The sequence below is a fragment of the Chinchilla lanigera genome, unplaced genomic scaffold, assembly GCF_000276665.1.
Source record: "Chinchilla lanigera isolate Chin_1 unplaced genomic scaffold, ChiLan1.0 scaffold00052, whole genome shotgun sequence".
NCBI classification, from domain to species: domain Eukaryota; kingdom Metazoa; phylum Chordata; class Mammalia; order Rodentia; family Chinchillidae; genus Chinchilla; species Chinchilla lanigera.
The window spans coordinates 3344626-3365205 of record NW_004955453.1 but is presented as its reverse complement, the minus strand read 5'-3'; the positions used below and the strand labels follow the sequence as shown (position 1 = coordinate 3365205).

General features: G+C 53.1%; 1 protein-coding gene across 2 annotated transcripts in view; it reads left to right on the top strand.

Moving 5' to 3' along the window:
* Positions 1–20287, top strand: part of Efhd1 (EF-hand domain family, member D1) — a 33239-nt gene extending 12952 nt beyond the window's left edge. Inside the window, exons 1-4 of one of the 2 annotated variants that reach the window (XM_013519767.1) lie at positions 3807–3984; positions 4274–4421; positions 9336–9470; positions 19400–20287. In XM_013519767.1, the coding sequence (XP_013375221.1) occupies positions 4308–4421; positions 9336–9470; positions 19400–19534 (384 nt within the window). In that variant the 5' untranslated portion in view covers positions 3807–3984; positions 4274–4307 and the 3' untranslated portion in view covers positions 19535–20287. Of the gene's footprint in view, positions 1–3806; positions 3985–4273; positions 4422–9335; positions 9471–19399 lie in introns of those variants that run through there. The other variant, XM_013519768.1, reaches the window with a different exon arrangement.
* Positions 20288–20580: the final 293 nt, after the last annotated feature.

Here is a 20580-nt window from a genome sequence, read left to right as displayed (position 1 = left end):
GGAATCCCTGCTTGTCCCTGGCCTTCGCCCCTCTCCGCACCAGGCCTTCAGCCTCCGGCCGGTGCCCTCCCTTCCTGCTCAGCCCTGCCAGGGCCCCCAGCAGTCCGTGTCTGGACCGCAGAACGCTGCACGGCTCCGCCTCTGCCGGGTGTGCTGGGCAGGGAGGGACCTGGGTTGTCATTTAACTGGGCTGCCCTGCTCTGTTTGTTTTGGTGCCCTGGGAATTGAGCCCCGGCCTTGTGTGTGCTGGCAGGCGCTGTGTCCCCGCGCCACTCTGCCTGCTCGTCTACACTGCATGGCTGTTCCCGAGTGTTTCTGGTTTTCCTCCCCTTCCTCCTTCCCCTCTTCTTGCTCCTCCTCCTCATCCTCCTCTGCTCCTTTTTTTTTTTTTTTGAGGCAGTCTCACTATGCAGGTTGGACTGGCCTGGAACTCCCCTCGACCTTCCTGCCTCAGCCTCCTGAGAGCTGGGATGACAGGAGAGCGCCACCATCCATGCCCCGCCAGAATGCTTCTGCAGCACACTGGACTGCCAAACCGCACCTTGTCCAGTGGGAAATCCCAGGCGCAGAGGGCCGTGTGGCCAGGAGGGCCGGCGTGGGCCGTGTGGCCCCTCCTGTCCGTGGAAGGCTGGAAAGTTCCGCACGATGCACGCCTGTGTCCTGTGACTCTGCCGCCCTGTAACGGAGCCTGTCCGCCCCTGCTCGTCAATGCTCGCCCGACTTTTCAGGCCACTGTGGCCTGTTTTGCCGCTGCTTGCGTTCCGCTGACTCCAGTGTCCGTCCCGTGCGTGGCCAGAGCCCCATGCTGGCCATCGTCTCGGCCTCTGTCCTTGCGTGGGGTCTTGGGCTCCCTCTGACCAGCCTGACCTCCCTGCGCTGTGGGTCTGTGTGGAGCTCAGCATCACCGGACGGGAAAGCGGCCCCTTTCATTCAGAATTGGGGACTCACCGGGCGTGGTGGTGCACACCCGTAATCCCAGCTCTCGGGAGGCTGAGGCAGGAGGATTGCTATGCATTTGAGGCCAGCCTGGGCCAGTGAGTTCAAGGCCAGCCTGACCTATACAGCCAGTGATACCCTGTCTCAAAACAAACAAAAGACAAAAACAGAATTAAGGACTCTCTGTCCTTGACACCATGACTGTTTGGCCACTGCCTAGACCTTCTGTCGTATCCCAGGTCCCCAAAGGTGCTGGTTTACTCTCAAACACTGTGCTTGAGAACTTGGTTCAAGGGTTTCAGTCTCAGGACCTTGCACTTATTTATTTTTTTTTTTTGGTCATTTTGAGACAGGGTCTCGCTATGCAGTCCAGGCTGGCCTTGAGCTCACTTTGTAACCCAGGCTGGTCTCGAACTCGCAAGGATCCTCCTGCCTCAGCCTCCCAAGTGCTGGGATAACAGGTATGAGCCACCACTCTGGGCTTTATTTTTTATTTTTTGAGACAGCATCTTGCTTTGTAGTTCAGGCTGGCCTTGAACTTGCTTATATAGCCCAGGCTGGCCTCGACAGTCTCCTGCCTCAGCCTCCTGAGTGCTGGAATGCCAGGCATGGCCAACCTGAACTACACATAGAGACCTAGTCAAAAAAATAAAAAGAGCACTTGCTGGGATGACAGGCCTGCGCCATACTCCTGGCTGTCCCTTTGCTTGGCTCTTGGGACCAGCCAGCTGGGAACACCCCACACACGTGGAGGAGGCCTGCTGTCAGCTTTTTGGGGTCAGTACCCAGATGTGGGGTCGCTGCATCCTGTGCTTAGCACTTCAGACTCTATTTTATTCCTGGACATCAGAACCAGCTCGCTGAGATCTTCTGGGCCTAGGTTCTGCTGCGACAGACCTGCCCCAGCAGCTGTAACTGCCAGCACCGCTTCTGGTTCCTCAATCCCAGCCGGTCCCCCAGTTCGTGCAGTGTCTGCCCTCGACACCCCACGGGGGCTTCCGAAAGCAAGCGAGGGCACGGCCCAGCGGTGCCACCCTTGGGTCTACACCTGAAAGAACTGACGTAGGGTTTCTGCCCAGACTTGTGTTCCACGGGCCTGGGATGCGGCTGAGGGAAGCCTTTCGCCTAGCGTGTGCGAGGCCGCGGGTTCGAGCTCCAGCACCGCCAAAGCAAAACAAAGCAAACACCTGTCTGCTCTTGTGCAAAGTAGTGCTGTTCCTAGGAACCAAAAGGTGGGCACAGCTCGAGGGCCCGTCACCTGTGAACAGGGGGTACGTGCATAAGGGGAGGTTTGGGCCGCAGAAACGAGTGAAGTAGACGATCCGTGAGTGACCCTTGAAGACGGTGCGCTGAGTGAACTTGGGCAGCAAAAGCTGTGCATTGTGGGAGCCCGTGTCTAGGAAATGTTCAGAACAGGGAAACCACTCAGGAGAAAGACCGCTGGGCCAGAAGGTGGGCAGTGGCTGCTGGTGCGTGTGGGTTTCTTAGGGTGGGAGAAAGTCCTGGGATTAGCGAACAGTGATGGTTGCACAGCCTTGTGAGTGTAGTAAGAACCACTGAAAACAGTGCGATTTAAAGGAGTGGACTTTACGGTATGTAAGTTATTTCTTGAAGCTTTCATTTATTTTTATTTATTTGTTGATTTATTTGAGGATTGGACCTGGGGCTTTTGCACTGAACTACATCCCCAGACTTATTTTTTTTTTAACTTTGAGACAGTATCTTGCTACATCACTTAGGCTGCACTCAATCTTGCAGTCCTCCTGCCTCAGCCTCCCAGAGTCCTGGGATTGCAAGTGTATGCCACCATGCCCAGCAAAAACTTTTATTTTTTAAAGTAAAAAGGTAAGGGCTGAGGATATATAGCTCAGTGGCATAGCACCTGCTTGGTAAGTGCAAGGTCCTAAGTTCAATTCCTGGTACCAAAAAAACAAAGTAATAAATAAAAGCAATAATAAGGTAAAAAAGTAGGTAAATACGGTCTGTCATGAAACCATTTTAAGTGAATGGGAACCATCTGCTTCCCTGTGGAACCATTCACAAACCACCCTGCGGTGCTCCTTGAGGCCCGGACCTGCCTGCCCGTGACTTGTGAACTCCACCCACTGCTGGGTGACCAGGGTGGTCTCTTTCATTTCTGGAGGTGGGATTCCCATGGTCAGCGTTCCTTGGGGCTACCAGCAGCCCTGCGGGGATGTCACCTTTCAGGCATAACCCTCGCAGCCAGGAGCTGTGCCCAGGGCCGCAGAGAGGCTGAGGCAGAAGTGCCCCACGGAGGAGGTGGAAATGCCAGGGTGTGCGAAGGGCAGACGGAGTGCTGCGGGAGCAGAGGACTGAGTGGGCGGCTCAGAGCCCCAGGGAGCAGGAGCGGCCCAGTCTGCTGGTTACACCCCAGCGGCCAGCATTCTCGCGCCCCTTCCACAGCCGGCCCACAGGCTCCGGTCTCCAGCTGCCCAGGGGCTGCGTGTCCGGAAGGGGGGCCCTGGGGATTCTCTAGTCATGGGCTTTTGTTACGGGAGAGGCGAGTGGACAGTGGGGAAAGCTTCCTGACTTATTTAAATTTTTAAAAATTGTGGCAAGATACACATAACAAAGCCAGGCACAGAAGCGCAAGCTGTCATCCCAGCAGTAGGGAAGCTGAGGCAGGACGATCCTTGTGCGTGTGAGGCCAGCCTGGGCTCTGGAGCAAGACCTTGACTACACACACACACACACACACACAGGCTTACAAATCCAGCCGCTCTGCCCACTCATGCGCACCTCTCGCTGGCATTCGCTGCTCAGCGCTGTGGGAGCGCAGCCGCCCGCTTAGCCTTCTCCCCGCCCCACTGCTCTCTGCTCTCAGGCGGCGACTCTGTGCCTCCCCTGCTGCGGCCCTGCCCGTGGCCCTTCCGCAGCCCGTCCCTGTGGCTGCGACTGCCTCGGCGGCCTTGTGTCCGTGCACCTTGCTGACGTGTCCCTGGCAGCTGGTCTCCTTCATTGGTGGAATGGCCTTGTGGTCACCCCCACTGCGTCTCGTGTCAGAATTCCCTGCTTTTCCACTGACGGGTAGGATCACATTCCATTGTGTGGATGTGCGTGGACTCAGGTTTCTCTCACTTTTGGGGGGCTGTTGTGTGTTTGAGACAGGGTCGCGCTATGTCGTTAGGCCTTGAACTCACTATGTAGCCTCAAACTCACAGCGATCCTCCTGCCTCAGCCTCTTCAGCGCTGGGATTGCAGACCTGTACCACCACTCCCGCCGTGAGGCATTTTTTATAAATGAGGCCAAAGAGCTCGCAGGCGGGATGACCGGCAGGCATCTCTCAGCCCTGCCCATGCCCTCCTTGCCCTGCAGGTACGATGCTGGGCACGACGGCTTCATCGACCTCATGGAGCTGAAGCTGATGATGGAGAAGCTGGGCGCCCCCCAGACACACCTGGGCCTGAAGAGCATGATCAAGGAGGTGGACGAGGACTTCGACGGCAAGCTCAGCTTCCGGGAGGTGCGTGCCCTGCAGGCCAAGGCCTGGCGGCCCGTGCCGGGAGGACCTAGAGGTGCACGGGGTGGCCTGGAGAGCGCCAGCTGGATATTTAACCAAAATTCTGCTTTAGAAACAATCGTAAAGCAGCTGGGGGTAGCCAGGCATGGTGGCACTCAGGAGGCTGAGGCAGGAGGATCGCCATGAGTTTGAGCCAAGCCTGGGCTACGTAGGGAGACCCCGTCTCAAAAAAAAGGAAAATCAAAGAAGCTGGGGCTGTAGCTCACGGCAAGTGCTCAGTATGCCCAGGGCCTGGGTCCAGTCCCAGCAGTCGTCTGCCGCCCCTTGTATGGACAGCAAACTCCTGCGCCAACCTGAGAAAGTACCCAGAAAGCAGCCTGAGAACCTGCACGAGGAGCAGAACCTCATCTGAGGAAATGGTGAAAAATCTAGAGCTATGTTCACCAAACTATTCCTAGAGGATATTTATGGGCCCAAAGTTTCAGTGAGTTTACAGTTAATTGTTTAAATACAGTACAATAGGACAAGTAGGTTGGTGCATCCCTGTAATCCCAGCACTCAGGAGGCTGAGGCAGGAGGATCACTGTGAGTTGGAGGCCAGTGTGGGTTACATAGTGAGTTCTAGGCCAGTCTGAGCTGCATAGTGCTAAAAACCAAAACAAAAATAATAATAAGTGAAATTAGATGGAGGTGTTGATAGCTCTCCCTTGGGACTGTTTTGTGGTTTTTTTTGGTCTTTTTTTTGTCTTTTTGAGACAGGGTTTTGCTATGCAGTTTAGGCTGGCCTTGAGCTCACTTTGTAGCCCAGGCTGACCTCAAACTTGCAGTGATCCTCCTGCCTCAGCCTCCCAAGTGCTGGGATTACAGGCGTGCCCCACCATGCACAGCTGGATGGGGCTTTTTTGGGGGGGTTATTGTTGTTATTGGTACCAGGAATCAAACTCAGGACCTTGCACTTTCCAGGCAGGCGCTATGCCGCTGAGCTGTATCCCTGGCCCATGTTTTCGATTCTTCCTATGCCTCATCCCTGCCAGGAAATGTCCTTGCTGGAAACTGAATTGGCCAGCACCTCCATTATGACTTCTCCCTCCAGTGCGGCAGGGAAATACATTTCCGGGGTTCAGGACCCCGATCTGTGGAACTTTGTAGAGCAGCCGAGTGGAAGAAAGCAGAGAAAGCAGCAGGCCCCTGGCAGCCCTGCCCAGCTGGGCGTCCTGCCTGGTCCCTGGTGATGGGATCGTGGCTGGAGCCCTGGCCACACGAGCCAGTTGGATTCTCTCCTGTGGGTTTGTAGCTGGGTGAAGCGCTGCGGGTTAACACTGGTGGCCGCTTCCGGCAGAGGAACACAGCGTGTGGTGGCCGCTTCTGCTCCCACGCTGGACACAGCAGGTAGAGGGGCGCATGGCGTCCAGGGCTGAGAACTTTGCTACTTTGGGGCTTTTTTTTTTTTTTTTTTTGGTAGTACTAGGAATTGAACCCGGGATATTTGTACTAAGGAACATCCCAGCCCTTTAAAAATTTTTTCATTTTGAGTCAGGGTCTCACTGTTTCCTAGGCTAGGCTCAAACTTGTGATCTTTTTGCTTCTGCCTCCCAGAGTACTATAGTAACAGGGGTGGGCCCCCACAGCTGGCTTGCCCTGGAGATATTGTTAAACCTTCTTTTATGACAAATACATTTTATCCTTTTGTCTATTTTTGAGACAGGGTCTCACTATGCAGTTCAGGCTGGCCTTGAACTCACTATGTAGCCCAGGCTGGCCTTGAACTCAGAGCAATCCTCCTGCCTCAGCCTCCTAAGTGCTGGGATTACAGGCATGTGCCACCATCTCTGGTAACAAATACCTTCTTTTTGCTTAAGCCACAGGTTGATTTCTGCCCCTTACATTCTAAGGGCTGTAACCATTACAGGTGAAGTACTTCCACCTGCAGTTAGAGCCTTGAAGTTAAGAATCCCCTGTCTATCAGAGGCTGAAAGCTGTGTGTGCTTTTTTTTTTTTTTTCTTTTCTTTTTTTTGTCTTTTTGAGACGCTATGCAGTTCAGGCTGGCCTTGAGCTCACTTTGTAGCCCAGGCTGGCCTCAAACTCACAGTGATCCTCCTGCCTCAGCCTCCTGAGTGCTGGGATTACAGGCATGCACCGCCACGTCTGGCCTGTGTGCACTTTCTTAGTAGTGTCCCTGTCTCTTTGTTGTCCACCCCTCCTGCACCCCCACCCGGCCACAGCTGGGTGGGTTCCGTCACTCCCCAGCAGGCCAGTCCCTGAGGACTAAAGAGCCAGCCAGCCCGGGCGCAGCAAGAACGCTCGTCACCCAGGGCAGGAGCTGCCACGGTGAAGCTGCCAGGGAGGCCCGGGGCTGCAGGAAAAGCTGTGTTTGAGCTGGATTTTCTTCCTTACTTCTGAGACTGGCTGGGGCTGGGGGACCCTGGGATAGGAGCGAGTGCTTTGGTGGCCTGCTCAGCTGGTAGAGCTGAGTCCACCGCCTGGATCTGCCCCAGGCTCGGGGATTCTTGATGTTTCCAGTTCGCACCCCTGCTGCGGACTTGAACACTGTCACTGCGCTTTAGTCTATTATTACTAATGTTATTTTGGGGGTGTTTTCTTTTGAGGCAGGGTCCTGCTAGGTAGTCCAGGCTGGCCTCGAACTCGCGGCAATCCTCCTGCCTCAGCCTCCCAAGTGCTGGCATTACAGGTGTATGCCACCATGCCCGGTAGAGATGGAGTGCTTTAGAAAGAAGTTTGTTGGGTTTGTGGTCCTAGAAGCCTAAGAGCCTGCTGGCAGTGTCTGCTCACCGCCCTTGCTGGAGCTGGCAGAGAGTGAGCGGCGGTGGGCAGGAGCCAAGGGTGCCAGGAGGAGAGGCTGGAGCCCTGCATGGCCTCGGTGACCTCAGCGTCCTCCAGGCCTTGGCCTCTGTCCCCGCATGCCTCCCTGGGGACCCAGCCCAGGGTTCTGAGGATGAGGCTCGGGCCGCCAGCGCTGTGGCCTTTGCTGCTCTGCGCCTCCGGATGAGCTCGGCCGCTGTGGTCCCAGCCTGGCCGCACCCTGCCCTGGGGTCCGGCGCACTTCCCAGCGACCTTTCTCCCTGGCCTGCCCTGTGCTGGCCCCTAGTGAGAGAGTCGGAAGCTGCAGTTGTCACCCGGGTTGGCCACACAGCCCCAGGGGCGCTGCACGTCCTTGGACACCTCGCTGCTGCCCCTGATTAGTGTCCGCGGGGCCCGCAGGGGGCCGAGGACCTCAGAGCCAGGGACACGAGGCGTCTCAGCAAGGCACATGGTGTTGTGAGACTCGAGGGAGTAAGAGACGCCTGTCCCGGGGTGGTTCCTACCTCCAGTAATGTCCTTCGCCCTTTGGCAAGGCATTCTTTAGGGATAATCATCATGAAAAGGGACCTGGACCCAGAACCTGGAATCTCTCGGCAAAGCCCATATTTCAGGTTGCCTCTAAAAGCCCTAGAGAGAGCATCTTCTGGTGATTTGGGATCCATTAGTTTATCATCTTTCCAAAATAACCTAAAAAAGTGGCTAAAATGGTTTATTGTCTTTCCAAATGGAAATTACATAGTAATCATTTGACAGGTAAATTTATTTTTTATTTTTATTATTATTATTATTATTATTATTATTGTATTTTTGAGACAGGATCTTGCTATGCAGTTCAGGCTGGCCTTGAGCTCATGTTGTAGCCCAGGCTGGCTTCGAATTAAAAAACGATCCTCCTGCCTCAGCCTCCCAAGTGCTGGGATTACAGGTGTGTGCCGCCATGCCCAGCCTAGACAGATAAATTCATAAGAAAAATTTAAAGAAAAAAAATGAGAAACCTGGGCTGGGTGTGTTGGCACAGTACCGTAATCCCGGAACTCGGGAGGCTGAAGTAGGAAGATCTTTGCGAGTTCAAGGCCAGCCTGAACTGCATAGCAAGACCCTGTCTCAAAAAAAAAAAAAAAAAAGTGAGAAAGCTACAAAATTGCCTTATTGATACTTTGTCTTTTAAAAAAAGAGAAAGACAAAAAAAAAAAAAAAATACCTTGGGAGAGAAGGTCCACAAAGAGGTGACTGGCTGCTTAGGTTTGGTCAGTTTATTTATTTAGGAATTTATTCTGCACAAGCCTTAGTACAGGTTGCTTCAAAGATTAATTCAGGTCATGTTTGAGTCTGAAAGAAGAGGGTGGATTATTTACTAAATCATGTGGGGATTACTTAGTAACCATTTGGAAGAAAATAAGTTTAATGATTATCTCACATGACAGATCAGAATAAATTCAGAGATTCAATGTTTAGATGTTTGGAGAAAAAAACAAGCCATAAAAGTAGTAGACACAAACATAGGTGATTGTTTATGTAACCTTGGTGGCCAGAAAGGTTTTCTTCTAAATATACTCTGGAGAGAATAGAGAAAGGTTTGACAAGGTTCATGTCAAAGGTCTGAACGTCAAAAAATCCCAAAGCACAGAGAAGGGGCAAGTGACAGAGCTCAGGTGTGTGCAACCTAGCAAGTCCGCGAAGGCCTCTCAGCAGACAGTAGGAAGAGGGGGCCTGACGTGGATGTGGGGTGCACCAGGAAAGCGAAGTAGGTAAGAGCTGGGTATGATAGGCATACCTGTAACCCCAGCACTCGGGAGGCTGAGGCAGGAGGATCGCTGCGAGTTTGAGGCTGGCCTGGGCTACATAGTAAGTTCAAGGCCAGCCTGAACTTCGTAGGGAGTCCCTGTCTCAAAAACACAAAAAGAAAATACTAAGCTCCACCCGACCACTTGCTATTGTTTTGGACGTTCTCCTGCGGGACCGAGTAACCCACCACATGCACACATAAACACCCTTTCCAAACATTTGACCTGAAAGCTGCTGGCCTGGGCAGGGGTTCTGGGGCCCGGGCTCTGGCATGGGGGACAGGACTCGACCCTGGGCTCCCTCCTCTGCAGTTCCTGCTCATCTTCCACAAGGCGGCAGCGGGGCAGCTGCAGGAGGACAGCGGGCTGATGGCGCTGGCGCAGCTCTCTGAGATCAACGTGGCCCTGGAGGGTGTCAGAGGTGCCAAGGACTTCTTTGAAGCCAAGGTAGGCGCTGCTTCCTGCCCCACGGGGCTGCTGCGCCCTGCGTCTGCTGAGGGGCAGTACCCGGGTCTTGGACTGCCAGCCGTGTGCCCAGGGTGATCTGTGCACTGCCCACGGGGGTGGGAGAGAGCAGCCAGGCGCCCTGGGCAAGGGAAGCACAGAACAGAAAGACTCTCAGGGGCAAGCGCAGTCCTGGCTTCAGGCTCAGGCAGGCTTGCTGGGTAGTGCTCCAGGTCTCCCCTTCCAGGTATCGCTGAAGGGTCCCTTTCCAAGCCAGGCAAGGTGGCACACACCTGTGATCCCGGCACTCAGGAGGCTGAGGCAGGAGGGCTTCAAGAGTGAGCTCAGTGTGGGCAATTTAGCAATTTAATGAGGCCCTGTCTCAAAATTTAAAAATATAAAAAAGGCTGTGGCTCAGTGTGAAAGTCCTGGGTTCAGTCCTCAGTATTCAAAAAGAAATCTTTCTACCCTCCATCTGGTTGACTTGCTTCAATAGCTACCCCTTGTCTTTGGTTTTTATTTTTTTTACTTTTTTGGTTTTTTGAGACAGGGTCTCACTCTGTAGCCCAGGCTGGCCTCAGATTCATCCTGCCTCAGCCTCCCGAACGCTGGGATGACAGGTGTGTGTCACCATGCCCGGGTATCTTTGCATTTTGAATGCCTGTGTTATAAATGAGTGGTTCACAGAACCACGGGAGAAGAGAGGCTGGCCCACAGCAGGGATCTGCATCGGATCTGCAAAGCCCTTCCAGAGGCTTCCATTCATCCATGGGTTCATGCAAGCACTGCCCTTTTCACAGAGCTCACCTGCAGGGCAGAGAGCAGGACAGGCCCCCACACGCCTGTCAGCGGGGCCGGTGCGGGGAGGGCCTGTGTGCCGCCACGACTGCGCACCCTGCCTCCCCACTTAATGGTCTTGCTGCCACTCTGAGATGCACAACATAAGAGACAAGAGCACTGCCTTAAGCCAGGCATGGTGGTACATACCTGTAACCACAGGACTCAGGAAGCTGAGGCAGGAGAATCTCCATGAGTTCAAGGCCAGCCTGAACTGCATAGTGAGAGCCTCTCTCAATGAGCAAACAAACAAACGGGAGTGCCTTGAGCACTGAGTGAGCTCGCATATGTAGCACTGAACACATGTGTCCCGGAGTTTCTGTAGCTTTGCCACCCCCAGCGGAGCCAGTCCTGGGGGAGTGACAGCTTCTTGCAGAGCTGCCCAGAGACGGTGTCCTCGCCGGTGCATTCCAGCCTCTCAGACCTCTCGGCAGGGCTCTGCCGCGCTGCTTGGGGACGGATTCTGTCCTCTTGATGCCGCTCTGGAAGCCTGAGTCCCTCGAGCTCCCGTGGGTAGTGCTGGGGACAGGCCGGCTACGCTGCACCTTGCGCCCCCCCCACGCCCCCGTGTCCGGTGTCCGACCCCGCCCACATCGACTCCCGATTCTTCCGCAGCGAGCCCGCGCCCCATTCCGCTCGCAGGGCTCCTTTGCGCCACAGCGGCACCGGAGCACTTGCTGTCCCCAGGGGCGGCACAGAGCAGAGAGGACCGCAGGCTCGGCCTGGGTCCTCACGTCCACCCTCGAGTCACGTTTGCAGTTTGCAGGTCCCGTGGGCACCCCTGGGGAGGTCCCCGGGCTGAGGGGCCCTTGCACTGCTGCAGTGGGCGTGACAGGTGCCGGAGGCCCGGATGTCCTACCCAGACACGAGGACGCGCTAGCGCCCGGGCCTGCTCCCTGCCCCAGCCCACCAGCCCTCCACATGCCGCGGGCCTTTGCACAGCGGGGCTCAGCGCCTGCCCTGCCCTCTGCCCGGCGCCAGGGCCTCTGCCTAGGAGACTGCTCCCTGCAGCCTCCGCTTCGGGCGGCCCCTCAGCTGCTCCTCCTGGACACTCCGACCTCTGAGCCGTGTTCTGGGCTTTCAGCCTCCAGAGGCTCTCAGGCCAATGCACGCTGATTCTGGACGGGGTTTCCATAGGTAAAAGAGAGGTAAGAGAGGAAAGGTCAGCATCTGAAGCTTCCGAGGTCAGAGAATCGAGCACATGGCTCGGCTGCACGTCTGCACACTCTGCAGCTATCAAAGAATGGGATGTCACTCTGTGAGGCTGAGGCAGGAGGATCGCAAGGTTAAGCCCAGCTTGGGCAATTTAGTGACTTAGAGAGTCTTTGTCTCAAAAAATAAAAAGGACTGGGGATAGAGCTTAGTTTGTGTTTTTGTTGTTGTTTTTTAACCAGGAATCGAACTCAGGACCTTGTGCTTGCCAGGCAGGTGCTTGTACAGCTGAGCTATATCCCTAAAATTGTTCTTTTAGTTTGTGAGGTTTGTTTTTGTTTTATTTTGGATAGAGCTTAGTATGAAGGTCACGTGTATGTGTGCACAGATGTCCAAAAAAATAAGAACAACAACAACAAATTAACAAAAAGCCAGGTGTGGTGGCACATACCTGTAATCCCATGCCTCAGGAGGCTGAGGCAGGAGGATCACAAATTTGAGGCCAGCCTGGGCTAGATAGTAAGGCCTTATCTCAACAACAGCAACAAAAATTAAACAAAACAATATATGAGACAGTCAAATTTCTTAAGTATTAAATACAACCTGGCTAATCCTATGAAAAGATAGTAGTTGCAGTCATACTGGGGACTTCCTTTATATAGCTGTAATGTTTTATAATGAGTGTGCATCATTTTTACAAGCAGGCGAAAAGATGAAAAGCCTAACAATACATTTTCCCCAACCTGCTCACCCAGACTCGAGGCTGAGCAGGCGCGCTCTGTAATTACAGTGCCGCAGTTAATTGCCCACATGAGTGACAACCAGGGCCTCAGCGCCTCGCCTCAGGAGTCTGGGCGAGGCCATCAGGAAGCCTCTGGGTGACAGATGTTCCCAGGTGAATGGGACTCAGCTTGTAATCATGCAGGGGAAGGTGTTCCGGGCGGGCGTGAGAACTGGAGAGTGAGGGCCCCAGGCTGGGAGGTGTCCTGAGCTGTAAGCACCTGCTGCTCAGAAGCCCAGATGAAAGAAGGGCTGCGAAGCCTGGGGCCCATGCCTGTAGCCCCAGCACTCGGGAGGCTGAGGCAGGAGGGGATCACCACCAGTTCAAGGCCAGCCTGGGCTACATAATGAGCTCAAGGCCAGCCTGAACTGAAAAGTGAGACCCTGTGTCAAAAAAGCAAAAAAAAGCTACAGGGAGTTGGCCAGCATGCCCCCTCTCAGGCGTTCAGCAGGTGACTGTGAGGTCCTGTGGTCCCTGAGCATGCTGGCCACACACAGGCGCTGGTTCCCTGCCCCCACGGAGGGCCATCTCCTGGGACAGCCTGCTGGTCACTAGAGCCAGCTGCAGACAGCCCCTCAGGCCCGGTCACATCTGCCTGGTTTCCTGGGACGCAGAGGGCACACAGTCCCAAGCCAGCTGTGTAGTGATCCCAGGCGCTACGAGGCGCTCGAAGTGTGGACCAGGGCCCAGACATGGGCACCGGCGGCACTGCCAGGGCAGACTGGCCTGGGAGAGGCTTCAGCAGATCCCAGAGGCGTGAGGGTCCAGCGAGGGCAAGGACTGTGGGGCAGGAAGGGGGGGGAGGGGCAGGGCCTGCGGCTGAGGGCCAGGAGGAGCTGTGATTTTAAACTAAGACCCCCGGATGGGAGTGGTGTGAGAGGGGAAGTGGGGAGCTGGTTCGGGGTGATGCGAGGTGACGTCAGGCCTACCGAAGGGGAGAGTGCACCGGATGGGTGTCGCCCTGCTGCATGTTGCTTCTGATTGAGTCTCTGGACAGAACCGGGCCACACCTGGCTCCCAGGGAATCCCTGGGCCTGGCTGTCACGATGCTACCCAGGGAGGGCGGCAGATGTCAAGGGCCATGGAGGGGTTCCTCCACACCCTCTGACCCCAGCGAGGCCTGGGGTATGCCCGATTGTGCCCTCCTCGGGTACAGGTGAACTCGGGATACTTCTTGGACATCCAGTGACTCAGACTGAGGAAGCTGTCTCCACAGGGTACAGCCTGAAACCCAGGACTCAAGGAGACTGACTGGTGGTTGGTTTTTCTTTTCTTTTTCTTTTTTTTTTTTTTTTTTGAGGTGGAAGAGTCTCACTGTGTATCCCAGGCTGGCCTTGAACTTGTGATCCTCCTGTCTCAGCATCCCAAGTGCTGGTATGACAGGCATGTGGCACCATGGCTGGCTAAGGACAGAAACAATGTTTTTGTTTTATTTTTTCATTTTGGTACTAGGGATCAAATCCAGGGTCTTTGCACTGAGATGCATCTCTAGCACCACCACCATCTTATTTTTATATTTTATTTTGAAATAGGATCTTACTAAGTTACTCAGACTGTCTTGAATGTGCAATCCCCCTGCCTCAGCCTCCCAGAGTGCTAAGATTAAACCAAATGTAATGGCACATGCCTATAATCCCAGGAGGCTGAGGCAGGAGATCACCTCGAGTTCAAGGTTACGTACATATGGGCTACATAGTGCGTTCAAGGCCAGCCTGGACTACGTAGTAAGACTGTGCCTCAAAAACAAAACAGAGGCCGGGCATGGTGACACACGCCTGTAAGCCCAGCACTCAGGAGGATCCTTGTGAGTTCGAGACCAGCCTGGGCTACAAAGTGAGCTCAAGGCCAGCCTGAACTGCATAGCGAGACTCTGTCTCAAAAAGACAAAAACAAAACAAAACAAAACAAAAAAACAAAACACAAGCAAAGTCCTAGGATTATAGGTGTGTGCCACCATGCCCGGCAAGAGCAATGTCTTTTTCTTTTTTGTAGTGATGGTATTGGGGATTGAACCTAGGGTCTTCACACTGGGCTACATCCCCAGACTGTATTTTTGAAACAGGGTCTTGCTAAGTGGCTAAATTGCCTAAGTTGGGTTCAAATTTGAGATCCTCCTGCCTCAGTCTCCCAGAGTGCTGGAATTACAGGAGTGTACCACCAGGTCTGGCCGCAGCAAGTGGAGTTTTAAGAAGAGATTAGTACTAGGGGTGTAGCTCCCATAGTACCTAACAATCTGAAGGTGGTAGGTTCAATTCCCAGCCCTGAAGAAAAGAGAGAGGAAATCAGATGAGGCCAGAACAGATGTCCTGGGCCCAGCCAGTGAGTGGGTAGAGATGTCAAGGGCCAGACTCTCCAGGGAGTCCATGTTGCTATGGGATGCAAAGTGGTGGGGATCCAGAGAAGAAGAAAGAAGACCCCAAGTCTTGCCAGGTGGCAGGGGCGGTCCTGTGTCTTATTCGCTAGAGCTTGAGGTTCACATTTGTCTGATGTTCACGCTAGTGCTCTGGAGATGGCTGTTACTGTCTTATTTTGTAGGTGAGGAAACTGAGGTCTACGTGGTGGTCTTTTGGTAAATATTTAGCAATTGGCTCCCTGAACAAAATAGGAGACATGCATCTGTGTATTATAAATGTTATCAATAATATGCAACACATAATTTACAAATGATAATACAGGCTGGGGGTGATGATGCATGCTTGTAATCCCAGCACTTGGGAGGCTGAGGCAGGAGGATGGCTGCCTCAGTTCTGTGAGTTGGAGGGCAGCCTGGGATACACAGTGACTTCAAGACCAGTCTGGGTTACATGGAAAGACCCTGCCCCCCCACAACAAAAAGAAAAAAAAGCAAACAAAAGAATGATAATATACACTGCTTTTATTGTGTGCATTTTTGTTTTTGTTTGTTTCCTGAAACAGTGTCTCACTATGTAGCCCAGGCTGCCCTCAAACTCACACAGTCCTCCTGCCTCAACCACCTGAGTGCTGGAATTCCAGACAAGTGCCACCACACCGGGCTGTTTGTGTCACTGATTCTCAGAGAACGTGCCCAATGACTTTTTTTTCTCTTTTTGAGACAGGGTCTTGCTATGCAGTTCAGGCTGGCCTTGAGCTCACTTTGTAGCCCAGGCTGGTCTCGAACTTACAACAATCCCTCCTGACTCAGCCTCCCCAGTGCTGGGATTACAGGAGTGCACCACCCTGCCCAGCCTCGTAATGACTTGCAGGATTCATGTATCTGTAAGCCAGCCTGTGATTGCAAAGCATAAAAGAATGTGATTAATTTAATTTGTAAGAAAGAAAGTGAAAGCTGTATATTGGAATGTGTATATTCCTCAGTGATCTGAGCAACTCCTTGGTAAGAGTGTTCAAATATTAGAAGACTAGTTTTTCGATTTTTTGGAGGGATTCATACAGTGAGAGCAACAGACAACGCGTGATTCTGGGTTTTATCTGCGCTTGTCACGTTTTCCCGCAGCTCTGCCGCACGGCTGCCTAGACTGTCTCACAGCCGTGAGACATGCCGGCGTGTGCAGCGCGGGCCGATGCCCGTTGAGGATACTCACGGCCAGGCTGCTGTCGAGCTCTGATCGTGGCTGTGTGGAGGGGGAAGATTCACACGAACATCGCCATCTGCCACTTGTGCCACTGCCACAGCTGAAAGCAGATGCCCCAAGAGCAAAGATACAGTCAAGGGTAGCAGAGATAATCAGGAAATGAGAACTTCTCAGTATTTCATAGTTTTGTTTTTTGTAAACTTGTTTTTAGCGGCTTTTTTTGAGGGGTGGAAGTAGTTTGAGATGGTGTCTCACCTTAAACTAGCTGCGATCTTCTTGCCTCAGCCTCCTAAGTGCTAGGATTACAAGCGTGCATCTCTAGGTCCAGTTAAAATGGTAGTTCTAGTTTTCATGTTGACTGTATTTAAACTAGCAGCGCATGATCTAGGAGCTGAGTGACTGGCTTTGGGGCAGGTTCACGCCAGTGCAGCCCATCTCTGGGCTGAGAGGTGTTCAGGGAACTGCCCGGGGCCCTGCGAAGGGAGAGCGGCTGGAGAGGAAGGACTGCACTGCTGTTTGCTGCCAAGTAAGGAGGAGAAGTAGGTTGGGTCTGGGAAGAGGGATGAGCCCCACCAAAGACCCAGCCCAACCTGAAAAACTCCTGATGTCCCAATGAATCTGGATGCTTAATTCTGAGACTTTCTGTAAAGAAAAAAAGAAAAGTGTTCCAGCCTTTGTACACCAAATCATCAGTACAGCCAGGCATGGTGGTGCGTGCCTGGGATCCCAGCACTCTAGGAGGCCGAGGCAGGAGGATGGCAAGCCCAACCTGAGCAGCTTAGCAGATGGAGCTCAGTGAGTGTGCAGGCCCTGGGGTGGGCAGGAAGGAGGGTCAGCGTGTCAGGCAGGGCACAGGTCCCAAGGAGTGGCAGTGGAAGGTGTAGACGTCCCTCCATATGTTGGGAGACTTGGTCCCATGACCCCTCACATACTTGTGTCCTTTACAGAAAGGGTGTGTATCTTTGTATAACCTGTCCACAGCCTCCCATGCATTTTCACATTATCTCTAGGCTCCTTAACCTACAGCTAAGGCCTTGGGAAGTTTACAGATTTATTCTTCCCGTGATCGTTTTCGCAGCACTGGGGCTCAGGCCCAGTAGCTCACCCGCGCTGAGCGCGCACCTTAGCACTGAACTACAGCCCCAGCCTGACTTTCAGTGTTACAAAAATAATTCCAGCGCATTACAGAGATCATGTCATGTTTATTCTCTAAAGCCATTGCTTCTGATAACAAAACTAGATAAAAATGCCATACCAGAAATAAATTTATATTAAGGGATATAGTTGTAAGGATCATACACTATCAAGAAATGGAACGCAGCTATAACATTTAAGGAGATTCGTGCTAAGACTGCAAGGATAACTTTTAAAAATATATTCCTATTGTAGGGAATGTCAAAAAGAAAAAAAGAAATGGCTGGGTGTGGTGGAAACCTAAAATCCCAGTACTCTGGGAGGCTGAGACAGGAGGATCCCAAGTTCAAGCCACCCTGAGCGATTTAGCAGTTTGGGGAGATCCTGTCTGACAATTTAAAAATTTAATTAATTAATTAATTAATTAATTAATTATTTATTTATGGTCTTTTTGAGACAGGGTCTCGCTATGCAGTTCAGGCTGGCCTTGAGCTCACTTTGTAGCCCAGGCTGGTCTCAAACTCCTAACGATCCTCTTGCCTCAGCCTCCTGAGTGCTGGGATTACAGGCGTGTGCCACCATGCCCAGCTGACAATTTAAAAATTTAAAAAGGGAAGCTGAGGCAGGAAAATTGCCATGAGTTTGAGGGCATCCTGGACTACATGATGAGTTCAAGACGAGCCTAGACTACACAACATGACCCAGTCTCAAGCTGGGGGTGGTGGCGCACACCTGTAATCCCAGCACTTGAGAGGCTGAGACTGGAGGATCATTGCAAGTTTGAGACCAGCCTGGGCTACAAAGTGAACTCAAGGCCAGCCTGAACTGCATAGTGAGACCCTGTCTCAAAAAGACAAAAACAAAGACCCAGTCTCAAAAAAAAAATCCTACTTTATACTCCTCACTAAAATAAGTGAACTTATGGGGGAGGGGCTTTCGGGTCTTAATAAGCTAAATGAGAAGACAAAACCATAAAAGTGTTAGAAGAAAATACAGGAAAAGTAGATTTATAGCCTTCTGGGTATAGAAGAATTTAAAACATGACATAAAATGCAAAACCCAGAAATTGTTGATAAATTTAGTGACATCAAAATTGCAAATATTTCTGAGACCCAAGATAACTTCAAGTTAGAAGGCCATCAAAAGACAGCAAGCGGTGAGTAAAAAATACGCGGCAAAAAATACATAGCTAAATTTCATAAAAAGCTGGAGGAGGAGAGAGGCACTGCAGTTGAATAGAAAAATAGGGAAGGGATTCAAGTGGGAGTTCACCAAAGAGGAAGTAAGAGAAGGTGCCAGTTTTCTTTCCTTCTCAGATTGGCAGAAAGGTAGAACATTAACGGTAAGTTTTGGCGAAGCTGTGGGGAAATGAGCCCGTGGTGCTGGGAGTGTACCAGAGCAGCTACCCTGGAGAGCAATTGCATAGCCTGTACTAAAATAACGTACACAGCCAGTGCATCATTCAAAAATGTTACCAAATGGATGGGGGCATCAGCTGTAGCATAGAGAGCTAGTACATGGATTTATTTGATATGTATTATTAAAAACAAATTCTTTTAATTTTTGTTTGTTTGTTTGTTTTCTGGTACGGGGAATCGAACTCACGACCTTGCACTTCCCAGGCAGGTGCTGTGCCGCTGAGCTAAATCCCCATCCCTGAAAACAAATTCTTAAATAAAAAAAATGGCAGGTAGGTATGGTGGCTATATTCCTAACACTGGGGAGTCTGAGGCAGGAGGATTGCAAGTATGAGTCTAGCCTGGTCAACTTGGCCACTTAAGGAGAATCTGTCTTTACATTTTAAAAAATGTTTTTTTTGTTTGTTTGTTTTTTTTTTTGGCTTTTCTCCGGTACCGGGAACCGAACTCACGACCTTGCGCTTGCCAGGCAGGCGCTTTTTGCCGCTGAGCTAAATCCCCAGCCCCATTTAAAAATATTTTAATTTTTTTTTTTTTTTTTTTTTTTTTGAGACAGGGCCTCGCTTATATAGCCCAGGCTGGCCTCCAACTCCGTGATTCTTCTGCCTCAGCCTCTTGATTGCTAGGATCACAGGCATTTGCCACCATGCTGGCTACTTCTTTATTTATATATATATTTTTGGTGCCAGGAATCTAACTCAGGACTTTGCATTTGCCAGGTAGGCGTTGTACTGCTGAGCTATATACCCAGCCCTACTTATTTATTTTTGAGGCAGGATCTCACTAACTGGCTAAGTTGCCCAAGCTATGCTCCAACTTGTGATTTTCCCGCCTCAGCCGCCCAGTGTGCTGGGATATAAGGCACGCACCACACCGCGCCTGGCCTCGAAAGTATTTTGAAAGGGCTGCAGAAGGGGCTCGGGCTGAGGGCCTGGAGCTAGATAAAAAAAGGATGTAGTGCGCCCCCTACAGCTGGCAGCTGGTGTCCACCCGGGCGGCCCATCCGAGGCCCAGCCAGGCGCGCTCCAGTCACGCGCCTCTGCTGTCTCTCCGCAGGCCCTGGCCTTGTCGTCCGCCAGCAAGTTCGAGGCCGAGCTGAAGGCCGAGCAGGCCGAGCAGAGGCGGAAGGAGGAGGAGAGGAGGCAGCGCCGGGCCGCCTTCCGGGAGCTCAAGGCCACCTTCAGTGCCTAGCCGCCGCCCACGTCCCAGCTGTGCCCCACCGCCCGCACCCCAGCTCTCCAGCCGCCCCCCCGGCACGCGGCGTCCTGCCTCTGGCCTGTCCTCGCCCTGTCCTCGCCCTGTCCTCTTCGGGGGCCGGGACCCCCTCCCCGGCCCCTGACCTCCCACTGCTCAGGACAGCCGGGCTGTGTCCGCGTGTCCCCTTGCAGCCCTCGGCCACGGGTCTGCCTTGCCCTGTCCTTTCCCTCCTTCGGCTTGTAGTCACCTTCTCTCGGCAGCTCTTGGGCCGGGGCTGCAGTGCCCGGGTCCACTGCCCACGCGGTGCCCGGGTCCACTGCCCACGCCGTGCCCAGTGGGGCCGCCGCCCCTCAAGCCCACCCTCTGCGGCCTTCACCCCGGTCTGCCCAGCCCGCCTTCTTCCCCTAGCTCCTGTGCTACCCAGCTCAGGAATGAGAGGGTGATCAGCCATGCCCCAGGAGTGGGCTTCCCGTGAGCTCTGCCACCATGGAAGTCACGCTGCTCCCACTGGACACATCAGGGCCTCTCGGGGTCCCGAGGTCAGGCCGCCCTCTCCCTCTGGCCCAGAGGCGCCTTGGGGTAGGGGTGCTCCTGGCCCCAGGAGACGCTTCATATCCTGTGAATTGGGGGATTGCTCAGCACCACCACGCCTTAGTGTGTGTGTTCAATTTCCTAATGTCGTATTTATTGCTTCTGTTTGGTAACTGCCGTCTTTGCAATAAAGAAGCCATCTGCCTTTCTACCTTACAGCTGTCTCTTTCTAAAGAAACCACGCCGTGGCCTCAGCCATGAGGCCGGTGTGCCTGGAGTCTTCTGCGTGAGGGCTGACCCGAGTGTGATTTCTGGCGGCCCGGGCAGCCCTGGGGCCGTGTGGATTGCGTTTCTCAGGCACAGCCTAGGCGTTTGGAGGACTGAGGTGGTCAGCGCTGTCCCCTTCCTGCCGGGGGGCTGCTTCCAGCTCCGCGCATCTGTAGCTTCATTTCCTTTGCTTCCGTGGCTCTTGCAACTGAGGCGAGGCCGTGCCTCTCCCAGGCGTGACC